General features: G+C 35.1%; 1 protein-coding gene across 9 annotated transcripts in view; it reads left to right on the top strand.

The window, feature by feature from the left end:
- SLC41A2 (solute carrier family 41 member 2) overlaps positions 1-18,965 on the top strand; it is a 143,432-nt gene that overhangs the window by 65,813 nt on the left and 58,654 nt on the right. For 7 of the 9 annotated variants that reach the window (XM_045365828.3, XM_015430636.4, XM_015430638.4 and 4 more), the window contains 2 exons: positions 2,437-2,583; positions 16,396-16,543. In XM_045365828.3, the coding sequence (XP_045221763.2) occupies positions 2,437-2,583; positions 16,396-16,543 (295 nt within the window). The remainder of the gene's footprint in view (positions 1-2,436; positions 2,584-16,395; positions 16,544-18,965) is intronic. The other 2 variants (XR_012420556.1, XR_012420557.1) reach the window with 1 other exon arrangement.

Raw genomic sequence — 18,965 nt, 5'->3', positions numbered from 1 at the left:
CATTATTTATAAACCTTAGTGTACAACAGGCTTTTCTGAGGTTGTCTCCTGGCCTTGGATACTCTGTTATAGTTCCCCAAAAACATCAGGAGAATTGTCTAAACATTGATTTGTTTCTGTAAGTTAAATGAATTGGGAAACTCTTTCTGGACATCATGCAGGGGATTTACTGGCTTGTCACTTGAGTAACAAGTGTTCCAGGAATTCTGGGTTTCAAAAGCCATCCTCTGTTGACATTTTTTTGTTTCAGATTTCAAGAAAAATTTCTTCCGTTTCTGTGGCAATACAAATATAACCTTATACTTAAGACAGTATATTGTTGGCTATAGAATTTCAAGAGCCAGAAGGTTTTAAAAATTAATTACTTTAGAACTTCTATTTTGGTTATTTTTCTTTATATTTATTAGTATGAACTTTACACTAGAGAATTAGCTTATTGTGGAACCAAAATCATAAAGAGTTTGTTCTTTTTATTTTATAATTGCCATTTTCTTGCCCTTGTATCACCAGCAAAGTTTAAAATGGATTATTGTCACGTGAGGTGATCATACAATGCAGCTAACTTTTTTGGCTAGGTTCTGGGAATTTAGGGAATCTTATTAAAATTATGACTTCCAAAATATTTTCAAGCATTTTGTTTTAGTACTTTAATTGTATCAGGGGTAGTTTCTTGTTTTTATAAAGAATTACTACAATTGAATGGAGTTAACATTGACCAAAGCAGAGTAAAGTCAAGCTGTCAGAATATTAAATTTTTGGTACCAAAAAAAAATTATACCATCAGCATGCTATTTTTTAAGGCTCATTTACTTCTTTTTTCTTTCTGATTTTATTTCATTTAGAAAGTGTCATTTAGAATTGTTCAGCCTAACAAGTATTTGAAAGCTTTTCAAAACTACCAAAAATTCAGAATTTTAAAATGTATTTGTTTAAAGCTTCTTACTTTGAATAATGTGTGTTCTAATTTTATGATAACTTGACCTTTATAAGCACTTTAGTATATGTAAAGTAGAAACTCTTAGCTATATTTGTAGGTGAGAAAACTTAGGTAAGGTGACTTGTCCAGTCTGATCAACTTGTTACCAGTCGAATCAGAACTAAAACACAAGTTTCCTGACTCTTAGCTCTTTCCACTGGACTATGATACACATAAAATGTTTGTTTTCAGCTGAAAAGATATAGATGATACTATATATAGGAGAACTTCCCATATACATCTTCAAATGTGCTTTTTGGAAAAAAATTCTAAGCAATTACATCTTGCTTGATTATTGCATAATGCATTTTTTAAAAAGTTTTCTGCTATAGCTTTTTTTTTTTTTTTTTTCCCAATGATATTATGGGAAAGGTAAGTCTCTAGTAATTTAAAAAGCCTCCAGAATACTGAAATGTAAGGCACTGTTTGATGCAAGACAAAAATTCTGCTTATTAAAATTTTGGCTTTATAATAGGTAGAGTAAAAAACACTGGGCTACAGTCATAAGCTATGTGACTTTAGGCAAGAATTTAAGCCCTACTCTATAGGACCTCAGTTTTGTTATCTATGAAGTGAGTATGCTGGAGCAAAAACATTTAGAGTCATTTTAACTCTAAAAGTGCAGTGAGATTCTGGTATTTTTTTTTCCATAGCCATACTTAGGCTTTCATATTGATTTGTGGTTAGCACATTTAAAGTTTTCTCTTTACTACATCCTCTTAATGAGTATCTTGGTGTGACAAAATCTACACAATTTAGTGTGAATAAAAATGTTAATAGTTTTATCCCATTTGTATGATTTAAGAAAATTAGGATGTAAAAGTACAAGTACACAGTTAAATTTTAATCTTTTATTCTCTCGTAGGTTTATAGACAGAAACTTCAGGTTTAAAGAGTATCTTTTACAAAGACTGTTTCTTGTGTTCTCGCCTTCAATGTTTTAAAATTTAATTATGTGCCGCTGCTTAACACTTCAACGTCTTTAAATAATAAAACGAAACAAGCATTTATTTCTAGCTGCCATATGTGAACAAATCTAGTTTTGTTGGTCTTCTTCCCAGTTGTTGTACATATACATATGACTCACCTTTTTTTAAATGTTTGCATACTTTATTTGAGGGTTAAAATTAAAACCTTTGGATTCATTACACACAAATACATTATATCTAAGATATACATGTCACTAAATTTGAAATTTTAGCTTTAACATAATTTTAGTAGCTTTCAGGCCTCTAAATGCAACACTGAACTTATTAAATTTTCAAAGATCCCCACTTGGAGTTTGTTGAAAGGCATTTTGCCAAAGCATTAGAGTAAATGTTTTGTTTGCTTTAGTCAGCTTATCTAAGCAGTCTAACTGGAACTGATAGGCTGTTTGTCTATCCTACACATATTGGTATTTGGGAGATTGATTTTCTTTAAATCATAGCCTAAAAACTAATGAACATTCTTTCTTCTAGGAATAATAATGGTTGGGGTTATCGTTGGTTCAAAGAAGACTGGTATAAATCCTGATAATGTTGCTACACCCATTGCTGCTAGTTTTGGCGACCTTATAACTCTTGCCATATTGGCTTGGATAAGTCAGGGCTTATACTCCTGTCTTGGTAAGTTGATTTAAAACTAAATATTGTGTGTTGTCTCAAGTCTCTTTAAATAAATATCGTTGCAGCAATGCCATGAATCCATGGTAGCCTTCATTTGCATTAGAACTGTTGTTGAGACTGATAAGGATAACTATCATTTGTTTTATACCTGCTATGTGTTATGGTTCCCACTTTTTTTTTTTTCTCATAGAGTTTAAAACTCTGTAAAATAAGGATTATCATCTCTAATTTTAGATGAGAAAACCAAGGATCACAGAAGTTATGTATATTACCCAAGTTTATATAACTGCTAGTTAAAAAGCTGAACGCAGGCTTATCATACTTTGTGATTTCTGTCCTTTCCTCTAAATGTACAGCAGCTAGGAGTCAACTTTCAGTGTTCTTTGCCTAGAATCATCTCAGAATATAAGCTTATAAGTGGTACTTAAAATTTACCAATGGAATGTTTTTTCCCCATTAGAAACCCACACCAATAAGTAGCTTCGTGGCTACTAAAAAAAGGAAAAAAAAATCACCACGAAAATTAGACTGAATGCTGTATAAAGTTGGAGCCATATATGTAATTCCTGATAAATAGTGATAGAGTATTTATGGAATCTAATGAGTTTTAATGCAAATTTGTGTTCTGGGTAAATGGTAAATGAATATGATCTGTGAGCGTTGATTAAATGCTAAAAGTTCGTTGTGGTTTTATTATTTTTAGATGCCAAATTAAAGAAAACAGAAACTTACAGTAATACAAGAAAAAAACATGAGTATATATGCCAAGCCAGAGGCTAACATTTATTCACATATCCTCACATATGTTCATGGGTTCTATACAGATTTATGGTATACCTTAAAATAAATCTAAAGCATATTTCATTTGAAGAAGTAAGAGTCTCAGATATATGTTCTTGAAATAAAGGGCTTTAACCAACCAAAGGCAATAGTTTTCTGTGACCTTTGGAGATACCAAGGAAGCTTCATTTAGTATATAAAATTGCCTTAAGTTATTTAGTGGGTGGCATAAAAACAATATTTAATAAGACTTGGTGTATATGTTCAAAGAATATTTCTCTCATTTAGAAGATAAAGTTGCATCTACTTTAAGTGAGGTGTAAGACAAGAAATGATCAATGGCCTAAATGTAAGCTCTTATTCCAAAGGTCTTGGCTTTTTTATGTTGTTGTGCAATTTGCAAAGAATGATATATGTTCAAGTATATTAAAGACAACACTTCATTCCCTTCCCTCACACTCAAAAAAAAAAAAGCACAGAAAGTAGGTTATGTTATTAAAGGGATAATCTTAAATCTGCTGTCATTTATATTGTTTGGATGATAAATTGATAATACTTTTTCCTTCTTTAGGAATAGATGCTGAAGTCAGGGATTGAAATATTAGCTATGGCTAGTAATAGAAACTATGGCCTAATGTTCTTCTTTTACTCTATTATAAACTCACCCACACACTCTCAGCCAGACAGCTGGACAACTTGTAGTCCTCAACCCATAGAGCAAGCTGTTAACTGTATTGGGGAAGAGAGACTGTCACTGATAGGCTGTATCTCAAAAGAGAAAGCCAGTAACAGCATGAGTTAGGCATGAGTTAGTGCCCCTTTCCCTAGTATTACTAATTAGATAAGTCTCTCCCAATTTGAGGAGGAGGAAAGAGAGAGGAAAAGAGGAGTAGAAGAGGATAAAGCATTCTGTCTCAATATCATTAAAAGGACAGAAATTCTATGGGTTTGCCCAGGAACATAGAGGGTGGGGGTAGGGATGGAGGGCTGGTACTGCTTCTGGGACAGGTTACCCTATATACATAAAAAATACAGGTATATTATTTGCAGATTTGGGTATTTAAATTACCATTAAGTCATTTATAACACATTTTTCAGCTGCTTGCAAATACCAGATATCTCCTCAGTTAAAGACAATGGTAAGAAAGTAAGAAAGAGAATGCCATTGAAGAATGTTATCATGATAAACATGACAATTGTTATAATGTTACAGACTTAAGTACTATGAGATTCCAGAAGATAAACAACTATTGAGGAAAATAATGCACCTGACCTTTACAATTTAATTTAATTAAGTAATTAATTTTTGAAACAGAGTCTCGCTCTGTCACCCAGGCTGGAGTGCAGTGGTGCGATGCGACCTCTGCCTCCAGGGTTCAAGTGACAGTTATGCCTCAGCCTCCCAAGTAACTGGGACTACAGGCACACGCCACCATGCCCGGCTGATTTTTTTCGTATTTTTAGTAGAAATGGGATTTCACCGCATTGCCCAAACTGGTCTCAAACTCCTGAGCTCAGGCAATCTGCCCACCTCAGCCTCCCAAAGTGCCAGGATTACAGGTGTGAACTACCCTGCCCCACCTAAAATTTTACTTTTTTAAATTATACAAGGGATAAACTCTCCTTTTAAAAGACTTAGTCATAATGTGTTGCCATCTAAAGCTTTCAATATTTTGAATGTCATATAGTGGTGCATTAATAATTTAACTGGATCAAGAAATAAAGTAAAATGGAATGTTACTATCACAGATCATGATTTTGAAAAATAATGTTATTAAATATTGCTTAGGATTTTCTAATCCTTGTCTTCTGAAAGTTGGCTCAAAGTAATTCAAGATAAATGAACTAAAATAGTCTTTTACATTTTTTCTGTATCATTGATTCCCCTAAAGAGATATTTTTTAATGTGTTACAGATCAATCCCATAGTTAATTTAAGAGTTAAAGATATTTCTAAAGTGTCTGTGTTCACATTGCTAAAGTGTCTGCTCTGTGAGCACTAGGGGGCCTCATAAGAACAGCAGTTGGATGCCTTATATTTGTATTCTGAATACCAAGATTGGAACAGACACATTTAAATTCCAAGACCCCATTCCTCCTGCTGAGAAGCTTCACTTTTGGAAACCAAGTTTATTTCCTGCACTATATTGAAAACACTTAGCAGTTTTTAGAGATAAAGAGAGGATTTTATGATAGCAGTAGGCTTTAGTTATAGAGGCCATATATTATATAGTGCTCAAAGAACTGGGCATTAAGAAAAGTCTTATGGGCTCAATTCATCAAGAAGATATAACAAATTGTTAATATATATGCACATAATATCAGAGCACCAAAATATATATATGATCAATTGTTAACAGATATGAAGGGGAAAATCGTAAGACAATAGTAGTAGGGGACTTGAGTACCCCACTTTCAACACTGGAGAGATCATCCAGACAGAAAATCAATTAGGAAACGTTGGACTTGAACTATGCTTTAGACCAAATGGACCTAGCAGATATATACAAAACATTCCATCCAACAGCAGCAGAATACACATTCTTTTCAAGTGCACGTGGAACATCCAGGAGAGATCATATGTTAGGCCACAAAACAAGTCTTAACAAAGAAGACTCTAAGAAGAGTGAAATTTAAGAAGACTGAAATTATATCAAGTATCTTTTGTGATCACAGTTGTATGAAACTAGGAATCAATAATAGGAAAAAAACTGGAAAATTCAAAAACATGTGGAAATTAAACATCATGCTCCTGAACAACCAAGAGGTCAAAGAAGAAATCCAAAGGGAAATTAAAAAAATATATCGAGACAAATGAAAATGGAAACACAACATACCAAAACCTAAGGGACACAGCAAAAGCAGTTCTAAGAGGGAAGTTTATAGCGATAAACACCTGCATTTAGAAAGAAGAAAGATCTCCAATAAACAACCTAATGTTACACCTCAAGGAACTAGAAAAAAAAAAAAGAATAAAGTGAACCCAAAGTTAGCAGAAGGAAGGAGATAATAAAGACCAGAGCAGAAATAAACCAAATAGAGAATAGAAAAACTAAAGAATGCATTAACAAAACTTAGTTGGCTCTTCTAACAAATAAGAGTGACAAAGCCTTAGCTAGACTAAGAAAAAAAAAGAGGAGACTGAAATTAAAAAATCAGAAATAAAAGTGGAGACCTCAGAAATAAAAATCACTAGAGACGATTATGAACAATTTTAAGCCAACAAATTAGATAACCTAGAGGAAATGGATAAATTCTTAGAAACATATACCTGCCAAAATTGAATGAGGAAGAAATAGAAAGTCTGAACAGACCAATAACAAATAGTTATTAAAGTAGTAACTAAAAGCCTCCCAACAAAGAAAAGCCCAGGACCAGATGGCTTCATGGCTGAATTCTACCAAGCATTCATATAATTAGTACCAATCCTTAACTTCCAAACACATAGAACTAGAGGAAATACTTCCAAACTCATTTATTTTTCTTTTCTTTTCTTTTTTTTTTTTTTTTTTTTGAGACGGAGTCTCACTCTGTCACCCAGGCTGGAGTGCAGTGGCCGGATCTCAGCTCACTGCAAGCTCTGCCTCCCGGGTTCACGCCATTCTCCTGCCTCAGCCTCCCGAGTAGCTGGGACTATAGGCGCCTGCCACCTCGCCCGGCTAGTTTTTTGTATTTTTTAGTAGAGACGGGGTTTCACTGTGTTAGCCAGGATGGTCTCGATCTCCTGACCTCGTGATCCGCCCGTCTCAGCCTCCCAAAGTGCTGGGATTACAGGCTTGAGCCACCGCGCCCGGCCCATTTATTTTTCTTTTTACTTTTATTTTCAGAGATGGGGGTCTTGTTCTGTTACCCAGGCTGGAGTACAGTGGCATTATAGCTCCCTGCAGCCTTGAACTCCTGGGCTCAAGTAGTCCTACCACCTCCGCCTCCCAAGTATCAGGAACTACAAGTGCATACTACCATGCCTAGCTAATTTTTAAATATTTTCTTGGAGACAGGGTCTCACTATGTTGTCTAGTTTGGTCTCCAACTCATGGCCTCAAACAGTCCTTCTGCCTCAGCCTCCTGAGTTACTGAGATTACAGGTGTGAGCCACTGTACCCAGCCCAGACCCATTTTATAAGGTCAGCATCACCTGTTCCAGACAAAAACACCACAAGAAAACAAAACTGGTGAGGTGTGGTGGCACATACCAGTAGTTCCAGCTACTCTGGAGGCTGAGATGGGAGGATCACTTGAGCCTGGGAGTTGGAGTCCTGCCTTGGCAACATAGTGAGACCCCCATCTCTAAAACAGAAAGACAAAAACAGCCTAAACAACAACAACAAAATAAATGAAAACTGTAGGCCAATATTTCTGATGAACACAGCTTCAAAAATCTTCAATAAAATATTAGCAAACTGAATTCAACAATACATAAAGAATATTATACATCATGACCAAGTGGGATTCATCCCTGGGATGCAAGTATGATTTCACATACAGCACACTGTGTAAAATAAAATATCTAGAAATAAATTTAGAAAAGGAGGTGAAATATCTCTATAATAAAAACTATTAAACATTAATGAAATAAATTGAAGAAGACACAAATAAATGGAAAGGTAGTCCATGTTTATGGATTGGAAGAATTAGTATCATCCATACTACCCAAAGCAATATACAGGTTCAGTGCAATTCCTATCAAAATTTCGATGGCATTCTTCATAGAAATAGAAAAAAGAATTCTAAAATTCATATGGAACCACAAAAGACCCTGAATAGCCAAAGCAATCTTAGGAAAAACAAAGCTGGATGCATCACACTTCCTGATTTCAAATTATGTCACAAAGTTATAGTAATCAAAGCAATTTAGTTTTGGCATGGGAACAGACAGTGGAACAGGATAGAGAGCCCAGAAGTAAACCCAAGTATATACAGTAAAATAAATTTTAACCAAAAAAAAAATAAATAAATAAAAAATAAATTTTAACAAGGGCACCAAGAAGACACAATTGGGAAAGAATAGTCTCTTCAATGAATGGTGTTGGGAAAAATGGATATCCACATGCAAACGAATGAAACTGGACCTTTATCTTATACATACACAGAAATAGTTATCTTACACAACTAAAATTAGATTAAAGACCTAAACATAAGATCTGAAGCCATGTAACTCCTGGTAGAAAACATAGGAGAAAAGCTCCTTAACATTGGCTTTGGCAATGATTTTTTGGATATCACATCAAAATCTCAGGCAACATTTGGCCGGGCGTGATCACTCACGCCTGTAATCCCAGCACTTTGGGAGGCTGAGGCGGGCAGATCACGAGGTCAGGAGATCAAGACCATCCTGGCTAACATGGTGAAACCCCATCTCTACTAAAAATACAAAAAAATTAGCCGGGCGGGGTGGTGGGCGCCTGTAGTCCCAGCTACTCGGGAGGCTGAGGCAGGAGAATGGTGTGAACCCAGGAGGCAGAGCTTGCAGTGAGCCAAGATTGCACCACTGCACTCCAACCAGAGCAAGGCTCTGTCTCAAAACAAAAAACAAAGAACACAAAAACAACAACAACAACAACAACAAAAAAAAAAAAAAAAAAAAAAACCTCAGGCAACAAAAGCAAAAATAAGTGAGACTACACCAAATTTAAAACTTACACAGCAAAAGAAACAATCCACAAAGTGAAAAGGAAAAGGCATCCTATGGATTGGGAGAAGATATTTGTGAACCATATATTTGATAAAGAGTTAATATCCAAACTATGTAAGGAGCTCACATAACTCAGTAACAAAAACACATAACCCAGTTAAAAACTAGGCAAAGGACCTGAGTAGACATTTCCCTCAAGAGCACATAAAAATGATGAACAAGTATATGAAAAGGTACTCAATGTCACTAATCATCAGAGAAAAGCAAACCAAGACTGAAATGAAATAATCATTTCACATCTGTTAGAATGGCTATTATCAATAAGACAAAAGATAACAAGTGTTGGCAAGGATGTGGAGAAAGGCAAGTCCTTGTACACTGTTGGTAGAAATGTAAATTGGTGCAGTTTTATGGAAAACAGTATGCAGGTTTCTCAAAAAATTAAAAATAGAACTGCTACATGACTCAGCAATCTCCCTTTTGGGTATATATCCAAAGGAAATGAAATCAGCCCTTCACAGGGATATTTGCACTCCCATGTTCATTGCAGCATTATTTACAGTTGCCCAGATATGGAAACAACCTAAATGTTCCTGATGGGTAAGTAAATAACAAAATTGTAGTATATATACAATGGAATATTGTTCAGTCTTAAAAAAGGAAAATCTGCCATTTGCAACAACATGAATGAACCTGGAAGACATTATGTCAAGTGAAATAAGCCAGACGCCAAAGTAAAAATACTGCATGATCTCACTTATATAGAGAATCTTTAAAAATGTGTCAGATACATAGGAACCAAGAGTAGAATGGTAGTTACAGGGAATGGGGGTTAGGGTGGAGGTGAGGCAGGAAATGGGGAGATGTAGATCAAAGAGTACAAAGTTGCAGTTATGTAGGATGAATAAATCTAGAGATCCAATGAATGTACCGAATGACGACTATAGTAATATTGTATTCTAACTAGAAGTTTGCCAATACAGTAGGCTTTAGATGTAATTACCACAAAAAGGTGGAAAGGGGTTAAATATCTGAGATGATGGATGTTAAATCTAGTTACTTGACTCTAGTAACCACTTAACTATATAATTAACCATATAATTATATATGTATGTCTATGAAAACATCAAGTTGTACACCTTAAGTATGTATAAAAAAAAGAAAAAAGTCTTATTCAACTACTTAGAATTCTGGGTATTCTGAAATGACTGAAAACCCCGTCATGTCCTGTTAGCTTTCGTACATATACTAAGGCTCTCTGCATCCATGCAATTCAATGTGTGCTACTTTTCTTTCTTTCTTTTTTTTTTTTTGGAGACAGAGTCTCAGCCTCCCAAGTATCTGGGATTACAGGCGCCCACCACCACTCCTGGCTAATTTTTGTATTTTAGTAGAGATGGGGTTTTGCCGTGTTGTCCAGGCTAGTCTTGAACTCCTGACCTCAAGTGGTCCACCTGTGGCGGCCTCCCAAAGTGCTGGGATTACAGGTGTGAGCCACCACACCCAGCTAATGTGTGCTACCTTTCTTTTGCTTCTGCTGAAATTTGCTGATTTTTGGTATCTGAAGTAAATACGCAATTTTCCTCCTTTTCCTCTCCACTCCTCCAAAAAAGAATAAAACAAGCCTAAAGCTTTGTTTACCCCAATTGACTTTATTTTTTGTAGTCATCCTTAGTAACTCTTTATTGCTTAATGGACAAAATTAAAGTTTTTAGCCTGGTATTTAGGCCTTGCAGAATCAGTTGGAAACACTTTCTCAAGCTTCTGCCTGCTTCTCCTGTTCTATACCGTTTACTCAAGCCAAACTCAGCTGTTACTGATCTCATATATCATCTGTTTTTTTTTATTTCCTTCTTATTCCCCTCCTCCAATTCATCCTCTTCTTCCCATCAAGGCCAATCTAAATCCTTCTCATTTTTAAAGTCTACATTTATAGATTTTCCTAGTCTTAAGTCATCTTTTTTCTCCTATGAATTCCTATAGCACTTAATTGACACTTCTCTTATGACATGTTTAATGTTTGGCTGGTCATAATAGCTTTTTCTATAAATGTTATACCTTCTCTTATGAGGATATAACCTTCTTAAGGACAAAACTGTGTTCTTATTTTATTTCTTTGTAGCACCCTATAGTGCCATGTACAAAATAGATGTTTAGTAAACAGTACTTCACCAAATGCCTTATTGCTTTTGAAAGCACTTCAGTTAACGTGATTAGAAGTTATTCAGAATGATTTGGCACAGTAACTGTCCTCTAACATAATAGATTGTAACAAAAAATCTTTTTGATGAGGATATAGTATTGGGGAAACATTGGAAGGATATCTTGCCTTAGCAGAAAGTATCTGGGAATTAGTACCACTATAGAAAAATAAAAATGGCAACACATGGCTAGAAAATATCTATTTCAAATGGAAATAGAAAGTTCAGAGAGTAATCTAAGCTCTGGATTCTGATATACTTTTGTGTGGCTTACAGGGACAATATAAAGGCATTTATACATTCATATAGTAATCTTTAAACATATAGTAATCTTTAAAAGTTATTAACAGGATTCAGCATTGGGCCAGTAACTGGAATATATGTATGTTCACATGATTGTTGCTCTTTCTTTCTGTTTGCATAAGTTCCAATAAGATTTTTAAAATTCCTTTTCACATATTATATAATGCTATATAATTCTTGTGTGTACATGATATTTATTGATTTGAAAAGTTATTAGATATTCTCTTTGTAGGCAAGATCTGAGAGGCAAAATGTTGATTGATTTTTCATTTTTCAAGATTAACTTTAAACAGATGACTTGGCTGAAGCTGTAAGAGCAGTAGCAATTAGCCTCAGGTTACTGCATTCCTGTGGAGACTAACAAGGATGCCACCTGGTTATTTACAGACCATTCTAGAATATCTCTGCCTTAATGTGGTGGTGTGAGTAGAATCTAAATTTATCTTGAATGTCTCTATGCTTGAGGGATTTTTAGCACTGTACCATCTTAGGTTAGAGTGATTTCTAGAGTTTCAGTTCCCTGAGAACATTTAGATTGATTATTAAGGGGCATTTAGAAAAAAAAATCACAACTTACAGTGCCCATTGCTTTGTTGTTTACACAGAAACAGCTGATACATAAAAATTGTCAATCATAACAGCTACATATTTCAGAAGAATTTGGGGTGAGAATGATGAAACTATTAATGAAATGAGATAATAGCAGTTGGGAAATGCCATCAACAATATAAAATGAAAACTGTGAGTCACAAAAGATGCTAGTTATGTTTGCCAGTTAGGTGGCATCAGAGCAATTTGAACCACTTTAGCTGTGTTAATCTGTACTTTTCTGTAGTTTGCCTATATCACAGAATCAGTATAAATGTATATGGACATTTATTAGGCTTAACATTCCAAAAAGTTTTAAATATGCATGTATTAGTTACCTATTGCTGTTGTAACAAATTACCACAAACCTTGTGGCTTAAAACAATATAAAAGGTTTTTGGGGTTTTTTTGTTTGTTTTGTTTTTACAGTTCTGGAAGCCAGAACAATTACAATTAAGTATAAATTCAAAATGAGTTATATAGGAATAAAATCCAGGTATCAACAGGGTTGGATCCTTCTGGAGGTTTCCGAGGAGAATCTGTTCCTTGCCCCTTCCATCTGCTGGTGGCTGCCTGCCGGTGTTCTTGGGTGGTAGCTGTATGACTCCAGTCTCTGTTTCTGTGGTCACATTGCCTTTTCCTCTTCTGCAGCCAAATCTGCTCCTGCCTCCCTCCTGTAAGGATACCTGCAATTATATTTAGGGGTCACACAAATAATCCAGGATAATCTTCCCATCCCAAAATTCTTGACTTAATCATTTCTACAAATCCCCTTTTGCCGTATAAGGTAGCATTTCACAGGTCCTGTGAATTATTACGTAGATTTTATTCAGCCTACCCTAATACCCATTATGATATACCCACATTTTAATACAAAATATTATTTTAACCAGGATCTTTTAAATGTGTTTCACTTAGAAGGAAGATGATTTCACATTTTAATATTAATGCGGAAGTTCATAGTTGGCTTTTAATTGACTCTTTCCTCTTGATTGTGTCATTGGTGGTTTTCTAAAAGTAATTCTTTAATTTTATGACGTCTATAAAACACCAGTATTTCCAAAAAAGAGAAATGTTTGTATCATCTCTTTTTATATATTTGTAATTTTCCCTACCTATCAAAATTGGATTAGAAGTTAGCCAGGAATAAGTTAGGAGTGTCCTATAGAATTATCCATATGATCTAATTTGGTGGGAATTGGCATGTTGGATTTGGCAGATAATTGAAGTAGAATACATTTACAGTAAATCATTTGGAAATTTGGATTTTATCATGGTTTTCTCACTTTTTTAACATTTAAAAACTTTTATTTAAAGATAATTATGTATTTATAGAATAGTTGCAAAAATCAAAACAGTACAAAAAAAAACAACACACACCTCCATACTCTACCTAGATTCACCTAAGGTTAACATTTTACCCCATTTGTTTTATCTTTTGTTCTCTCTCTTTGTCTATGTATGTATGTATATCCTTTGTCTTTAATGACATTGACATTTTTGAAGAATGCAGTCCTCCTTCCTGTTTTCCCCTCTGTGAGGATTTTTAAAAATTGGATGTAATTCACATGCCATGTAATTCACTTTTTAAAAGTGTACAAATCAGTGGTTTTTGGTATATTCATAAGGTTGTACAAGGATCACCGTGATCTAATTCCAGAACATTTTCATCACCTGAAACAGAAACGCTGGGCCTGGAGTGGTGGCTCATGCCTATAATCCTAGCACTTTGGGAGGCTGAGATGGGAGGATCACTTGAACCTAGGGATTTGAGGCTGCACTGAGGCAAGATTATGCCACTGCACACCATCCTTGGTGACAAAGTGAGACCCTGTCTGTAAACAAAACAGAATACTTTAGCAGTTATTCCTCATTCCACCCCTCCTCTGACAATCACCAATCTATTTTCTCTTTGGATTTGCCTATTCTGGGCATTGTATGTAAAAGTAATCATTTGATATGTGACCTTTTGTGTCTGGCATCTTTCACTTAGCATAATGTTTTCAAGGTTCATCATGTTGTCACATGCATCAGTTTTGAATCATATGAAGTGCCGAGTAACATTCAATTGTATGGATTAATGAAATGGCCAAGTAATATATTCCATTTATGGATATACCAAGTTTTTTTTATCTATTCACCATTTGATGAACGTTTAGGTTGCTTCTACTTTTTGGCCATTATGCGTAGTGCTGCTATGAACATTCAAATTTTTATGTAATGTACAACTTTTTATGTAAATATGTTTTCCATTCTGTTGGGTGTACATGAAGGAGTAGAATTGCTGGGTCAAGTTAAACTCTGTTTAACTTTTTAAGGAACTGCCTGCTCATTATTTTTAGTTTCTTTCCTAAGGCATTTTTTCTCCTCTTTGAAAATTCAGGGCAGCGATTCTGGGGTGGGGGTGGTAGGTGCTTTTTTCAACCTCAGATGTCCTTCCAGAGATTTAATGTTGAGGATAACTTCTTTAAAGTCTAGCAGGGTGCTCCTCCCTTGACCTGAGAATAAAATACTAAGATGATCTGACCTAGCAGAATAGTTCTTTTCATTTGTGTTTAGTGGTTTTCAATGCATTTTGTTTTCTATTTAGTTCTATTAAAGAGATTGTTGGCAACCTTAGTTGTTTTAGTAGATTAAAATGCTTCTTAACTGGAATGTTATTTATCCCTATCTATTGGCTTAGAAGGAGAACTGGGAATCCGTTCAACAAATAAAAGGTTTTTTTCGTCTTTTAAAAAATCACGGAGAAAAGGACACAATGTAGCATTAGTCATATTCCTTTAAATAGAAGAAAATATAAAAATTAATTTTGTTAGTATAATTATTTTAAAGATGTGATGGCAAATCCATACAAAAGCTTAGGAGTAAAATTTGTTTAGCTTTATTTTAATATCTATAATAATTGCTTATTCCTACATGATATGGAAAAAATAAAAATTTTGGGTTTGTATATAGTTCAAGCATCTTTAATCATAGGTGAGAAGATCTTTAAATATCTTAAGAAGCAAAAGAAATAGAAAATTCAGTCAAAGATAAGAGTTGGGGTAAGGGTTGCAGCATTCTGTAAGATCAAAATATTAAGTAACATTTGACTTAGATTAAGTAATCTAAGGCTGTAGGCTATAGGACTGCAAGATAAACTCTGCCGTTAAGTTAAAAAGTACTTACTTTGCATAATAAATTAATTAGAGTTATGGAGAAGAAACCAGGAATATCCTAGCTGAAATCCCTGATAGTAATGAAACTGATCAGCTAAAATGATATTATCAAAAAAATGCCTTGAGATGATAAGACTTTCAATAAGGGATATGCAACTTTTAACCCTAGGGAGATTGACAGTTAAATATGAATTGAGAATCAAACCTAGTTTTTCTATTTCATTTTGGAGCTTGGATATCTATTATCAGTAGACAGCCAATATTTTATGGAATGCCCGTACTATAAGTTCCCTATGGACAAAAACAATATCCTATTTACCTTTAAAGTTAAGAGCATTAACTTTGGTGTCAGATACATATTTTCTTCCAGCTCTCCCTATTTCCTCACTGAATTCTTATTTATTTATTTATTTTTTTTTTGAGACGGAGTCTCACTCTGCCGTTCAGGCTGGAGTGCAGTGGCCGGATCTCAGCTCACTGCAAGCTCCGCCTCCCGGGTTGACGCCATTCTCCTGCCTCAGCCTCCCGAGTGGCTGGGACTACAGGCGCCCGCCACCACGCCCGGCTAGTTTTTTGTATTTTTTTAGTAGAGATGGGGTTTCACCGTGTTAGTCAGGATGGTCTCGATCTCCTGACCTCGTGATCCACCTGTCTCGGCCTCCCAAAGTGCTGGGATTACAGGCTTGAGCCACCGTGCCCGGCCTTCCTCACTGAATTCTTAAGTTTCTAAGCCTCGGTTTCTTCATAAAATAGAAATGACAGTATCTATTTTATATGGATGGGGATGGTGAAATGAGATGATGAATGTAAAGCATTTAGCATAGTACTTGGTATATAGTAGGAGCCCAATAAATGTTAGCCCTTTTACTGTTATTGTTCTTCTTGTTCTTATTGTTTTTATGCTATTTCCATGTAGATCATGTAACTATTTTAATAAATGTTTGTTCAATCAATGTCTTACTTTTCAGTTACATTGTTTAATATTTTTGCCTTATCTACAGTTATAAATTTGTTTGAAGTTTATAGAAAATGTATAGCATGTTAATATGTTTGATAGTGTCATACCTTCTAGTAAACTTTGATAATTTAGATTTGCTATACAGAAGAGAGATTTAAATGTTGTCTCTCTCTCTTCTTTTTTTTAATTTTAGAGACCTATTACTACATTTCTCCATTAGTTGGTGTATTTTTCTTGGCTCTAACTCCTATTTGGATTATAATAGCTGCCAAACATCCAGCCACAAGAACAGTTCTCCACTCAGGCTGGGAGCCTGTCATAACAGCTATGGTTATAAGTAGGTTAGTATTAAAATGTGTGTGTGTGTGTGTATGTCTCTCTCTGTCTTTGTGTGTCTTCTGTAAGCATATATGTACATGCATATTAAAACAAGTGAATTGCCTGTTTTTATTTCTTAGGTTAATTATTTTATATAGCCAATTCATTATTCTCCCAGGTGTTATAACAAGGGATCTGAATGACAGGCATTATTAATGAAATCAGTAGACATAAAGAACCTCATTTGGCTACCAGTTTCAAACTTCTCTCCAACCAAAGCCTTACCAGACTGAGTAAAATTTAGTGGTGTTTGTCTTTGTGTGTGTATGTGTGTGTTAACCTGACAAGGACATTACTTACTCTGAGTATTAAGTTGCTCAGATGAATATCATAAAGCCTTAGAAATGTATATTCCGTTGGCTATTTCCATATCTAGGACTCTGATGACCTTAAAGATGTAATTAAGGATGTATGTAAAAGATTTAGCTGCAAGCATCCTCATCACCCCAGAGTGTTTAATAAAAAAAAAAATAGGACAACATAAAGGTCTTGCAATATGGTATTGATCAGATAAATTATTATATAGTCACAAAATGGAGTATCAGCCATTAAAGTAACGTTGTAGCATTTCTATTGCTACGGAAAGATGTTTATTATACATCTGATGAAAAGAACAACCTAGAAAAGAGTATGAGTTTCCTACTAAACATGGTAGGTTAAGAAACATTTCTTTTCCTTCCTGAAACTACTAAAAGGACAGTAAGAGAATAAAAATATTATAAAACCACCAAGATAGAAGGGGAGCAAAGGGGGCAGCAGGTGAGAGATCTGACAACGTTAGGAAGATAGGAATCAGATGAAGAGCTGTTAACTGAATGAGCAGAATGAAAAAAGCTGAAACCTAACTGACTATCAGAAGCAAGCCTCAGAAACCCAGAAAGAGGAATTGAAGGCATCAAGTACATCTGAAAGCTTCAATGAAGAAGATTGGTTGAAAGTTTAGGTAAGGAGCAACTAGATCCCCAAAATCTTTCTCCAGCTTTAGCACCCATGTGACTGTCCCCTCACACCCTAGCAGAAGACAAGAATAACCTCTCAAGAGGCTAAATTGGAGAGGTTCTGGATTCAAAAACACATGTACATGTGAGGATGTGGCTTAAGTACTGTATGAAAAATAGCAAGACTAAGCAAAAGTCTACACACTGAACAATGAGAACCCTATCCCACTTCCTTTTCTTTGTATAATGCTGGGAGACAGCCTTTTACCCCCAGGCAAAAAATTAGATAATTCCTGTCTGGGGAAACTTACCAGCACAAAAGATCAGACCTGCAGATACTAACCCTTGTGAGTCCTTTGATGAAAGAGCTGCAAGCCCACCTGATTGTCTTCTGTGAGTCCCACTTGCTGACAAACTCTGCCCATGTACACAGAGAACTCCAAGTATGCCTTGCAGTGCCCCTTAAACAGGGGCAGCCAGTAAAGGATTGCTCGACATTTCATAAAGGCCTCTAACATAAAAGACAGAAAAAAAAATGATAAGGAAAGTAGCATCAGTACTTTCAGAAAACTCTTATCAGTATCCTCAGATAAATAAGAGAAGTTATTGCATAATAGCTATTGCATAATATTCATAATATAGGAACATAATGCAAAAGAAGATCTGAAAAACATTAAGAGCTCTTGGGAATTAAAAAATACATAAATAGCAGAAACAAACAAATTCTGTAGAAAAGTTTGAAGTTACAATAGAGGAACCCTCCTGAAAAGCAACCCATGAAGCAAAGAGATGGACAATAGGAGGTGAATGATAAGGAGAGAAAATTATCAAATAAATAATACAAGAAAATTCCTAGAACAGAAAAACACGAGCTTCATAATGGAAAGGGCCCGCTAAGTACCCAGTGCAATAAATTAAAGTAGGAGGGACCCAAATCAAAGCATATCATCATGAATCTCAAATGTTTCCAGAGAAAAAATAAGTTACATATAAAGCACTGGGAACCAGAATTATGTCCCATAGCAACACTAAAATGATTTCTTTGAAATTCTGAGAGAAAATTATTTTGAACATAAAATATAGTCACAGTATCAATCACGTGTAAGAGAAGACTAAAGAAATTTTCAGACAGGCAGGATCTCATGGAATTTACTGCCCCTCTACCCTTTTGTATAAAGCTGAAAGGAGGTGTGGTCTATCAAAGTTAGGAAATAAATCAAGAAAGATGATACAGGAAAGAAGAAATCTATTCTGTGGCAGCATGTGGTTCATTTTTCTGTAATGTAGATTGATTTTTTCCTGGAGGATTCAGGCAACAGGATCCCACGAAATACTGGAATTTTGTTATAGTACATGACCAAGATCCAAGGGGGTATTGGAGGGAAGGTACAGGATGACAGCTGTGCATCAGGCCTAGACAGGCAACCATCCAGATTGGCAGGAGAAC

Source organism: Macaca fascicularis, chromosome 11 (genome assembly GCF_037993035.2).
Source record: "Macaca fascicularis isolate 582-1 chromosome 11, T2T-MFA8v1.1".
Lineage (NCBI taxonomy): Eukaryota > Metazoa > Chordata > Mammalia > Primates > Cercopithecidae > Macaca > Macaca fascicularis.
Note: the sequence above shows the minus strand (reverse complement) of the source record. Positions and strands in the feature narration are given on the sequence as shown.